The sequence below is a fragment of the Trichoplax adhaerens genome, genomic scaffold, assembly GCF_000150275.1.
Source record: "Trichoplax adhaerens TRIADscaffold_6 genomic scaffold, whole genome shotgun sequence".
NCBI classification, from domain to species: Eukaryota; Metazoa; Placozoa; class Uniplacotomia; order Trichoplacea; family Trichoplacidae; genus Trichoplax; species Trichoplax adhaerens.
In genome coordinates, this window is record NW_002060948.1 from 5,488,994 (window position 1) to 5,491,494 (window position 2,501).

At 31.9% G+C, this 2,501-nt stretch overlaps 1 protein-coding gene across 1 annotated transcript; it reads left to right on the forward strand.

The window, feature by feature from the left end:
- Nucleotides 1–488: 488 nt before the first annotated feature.
- Nucleotides 489–2,221, forward strand: TRIADDRAFT_57728 (uncharacterized protein; the record flags this gene model as incomplete). Its single annotated transcript, XM_002113457.1, has 2 exons — nucleotides 489–1,520; nucleotides 2,129–2,221. The coding sequence occupies 2 exons, from the start codon at nucleotides 489–491 to the stop codon at nucleotides 2,219–2,221; spliced, it is 1,125 nt and encodes a 374-aa protein (XP_002113493.1).
- Nucleotides 2,222–2,501: the final 280 nt, after the last annotated feature.

The following is a 2,501-nucleotide window of genomic DNA, read 5'->3' on the forward strand; positions in this document are numbered from 1 at the left end:
GAATAAAATGAAATGCATTAAATATTCCCTTATCGAATGAAATCATGCATAGATGATTTGGTTTTAAGATTATACTTAATCTCATGTTAATATTATCCTCATGTTAGTCGGGCAATATTTCCGCTTGACAACACCAGTTGAAGCATTCCTTGGTGAAGAAGAAAGGTGAGTTTTTAATGTAGCTAAAAATGGTTATACTTTATGCAGAAATTTTAGTAAAATTTTATCATGCAAACGAGATATAAAATAAATGTTTATTTCTAAACTCATGCGGTTAGTAACTAACTGTGTGACTGATTAAACTTCTTTCCTATCCTATCGCCCTCATCATTAAACTTCTAGATTTACCATTTAGCTTCTCATCATTTGTAGTCGAAATATGCTATATAGTGCGTAAGGTGGCTATTAAAAAAAATATTAATTTCAACTTGATATTTTCAGTTCCAGTTTCTTCATTATTAGCCTTGGAACTACAACTGCAACAAGACATGGAAAATACAACGATAGATATAGATGAGGATATCAATCAAACCACAGTCGATTATTTTATAACGCAATTTCCAAATTCTACGTTCTGTCCATCCTTGCAAGCCATTTTAAATATTCTTCATGTAATCATTAGTGGTTTAACTATTTTTATCAATTTGAGCATATTTTTAATCATCATCTGTCGCAAAAGACTGCGTAAATGGAATAATTTTTACCTATGCGGTATGTTTTTAGCAGCTACTGGAACAGCTACTGCCAACATTATCCATAAGGTACTATTTAAAATGGATCTAATTTTAGTTTTTCAACAAGGATTTATTGCTGTCTTTAACTATTTGATTGCTGTCGTAACATTTAATCGATTTTTGCGCGTTTGTGAGCCTATACGTTATAAAAGTATCATGACTAAAACAGTTATTGCCAGCGCTACATTATCTTGTTATCTATTTTGCTTTATCATTCCAATTGTTGATTTTATTTTAAGACATTTCTTACAAAACCCAATGGATGCTCTATTAGTTCGGATGTTAAATTGGCTCTTGGTATGCCATATTTACATTCTACCATGTGCTTGCACTATTTTCCTCTATATTCGTATCGTTATGATTGTATTCTCTCGTGCCCAGTTTTTAAATCAAATTTCGCTATATCATGCCACGCGATGCAAAACTAATATGAAATCATTTCAACAATTAGCATTAATTGTGACTCTGTACATTTTATGTTGGTTGCCCTACTGCATATGCTATCTGGTATTGTCACGCTCTCCCAGTCAAATTGCCGAGACAACATCGATTATTAATATTCTCGTCTTGCTAATATTTTTCCATCAAGCCATCAATCCGATCTTGTATGTTGCTCTAACAACAACGATTAAAGATGAAGTGATTGACATTGCCTATAATCCACATGGTAGATATCCACGGTCTCGAAGTAATCGTAAAACATTCACATCGAGTGGTAAAGGCGAAACAGTTAGCACAACTACTAATTGTGAAGCCCATCCACATCGTATTCATGATATCCGTGAGGTGACTCATTTCTAAGCTAGTTGAATGGGTAATCATGACATGACTAGATCTATTTGGGGTTGATAGTAATTTTCTATCTCAAATATCCCAAAAAGTCTTTCCGATATTACAACTGTGTTCATTGCATGCTTGATTTTCTCAATATCGCTAACATTTGATGTTATACGATTACTTTGCACAAAATAGTCAATCTACTTGTATCTATTATTAAGATACGATGGAAGACGATGGCTTGGTAAAATTTTATCGTTTATATGGCACTAAAAGCTGAGACCAATTTAAAATTATAATTTTGAGATAAAATCATCATTATGCTGTTATATTCTCCTGGAATATACTAATTTCAGCTATATAAGTATTTATGCACAGTAAGACAACGAAAAATTCTATTATTATGCGGAATAAGTTTATCCAGCGGAAAGGCGTTATTAACCTGAAAAACTATTAGAATTGATCATTTAAAATAGTCGTCTTGAAAATAGCATGATAGAATGCAGATGAACATGGTTGCTTTTGCAATTTTCTTAGAATGGCATCGAACAATGACTTAAAAATGAGGCATTAAGAGATTTCAAAATTTCATGTCTTCCTGCTCATCAACATTTTAGCAGCAATCTCTAAATCAAGCCTTGAGGGCGATTTTTTATTATAATAATCGAAAGTCAAGACAGAGAACTCCCGCTAAATCGTCATTTGAGTAAAATATTGATGAAGGTATTATGGATTTGCTCGATCTTATTGTTCAGAAGTTAAATTTAAACGGTACTGTTACATCATTCTACTACAATATTAGTCCTAAATAAATAAGATATATTTGTTGATACTTTTAACAAGTCCGGTAAAATTTTACCACACCATGTCGAAAATTGGATTTGCATTTCAAATGTCTACTCTGTTGTTGAAAATTTTTATTTGCTTTAAAATCTAGCAATCGCTAATGAAATACGGCTTTATAAATGTTATAAATGATTTTATAGAAAA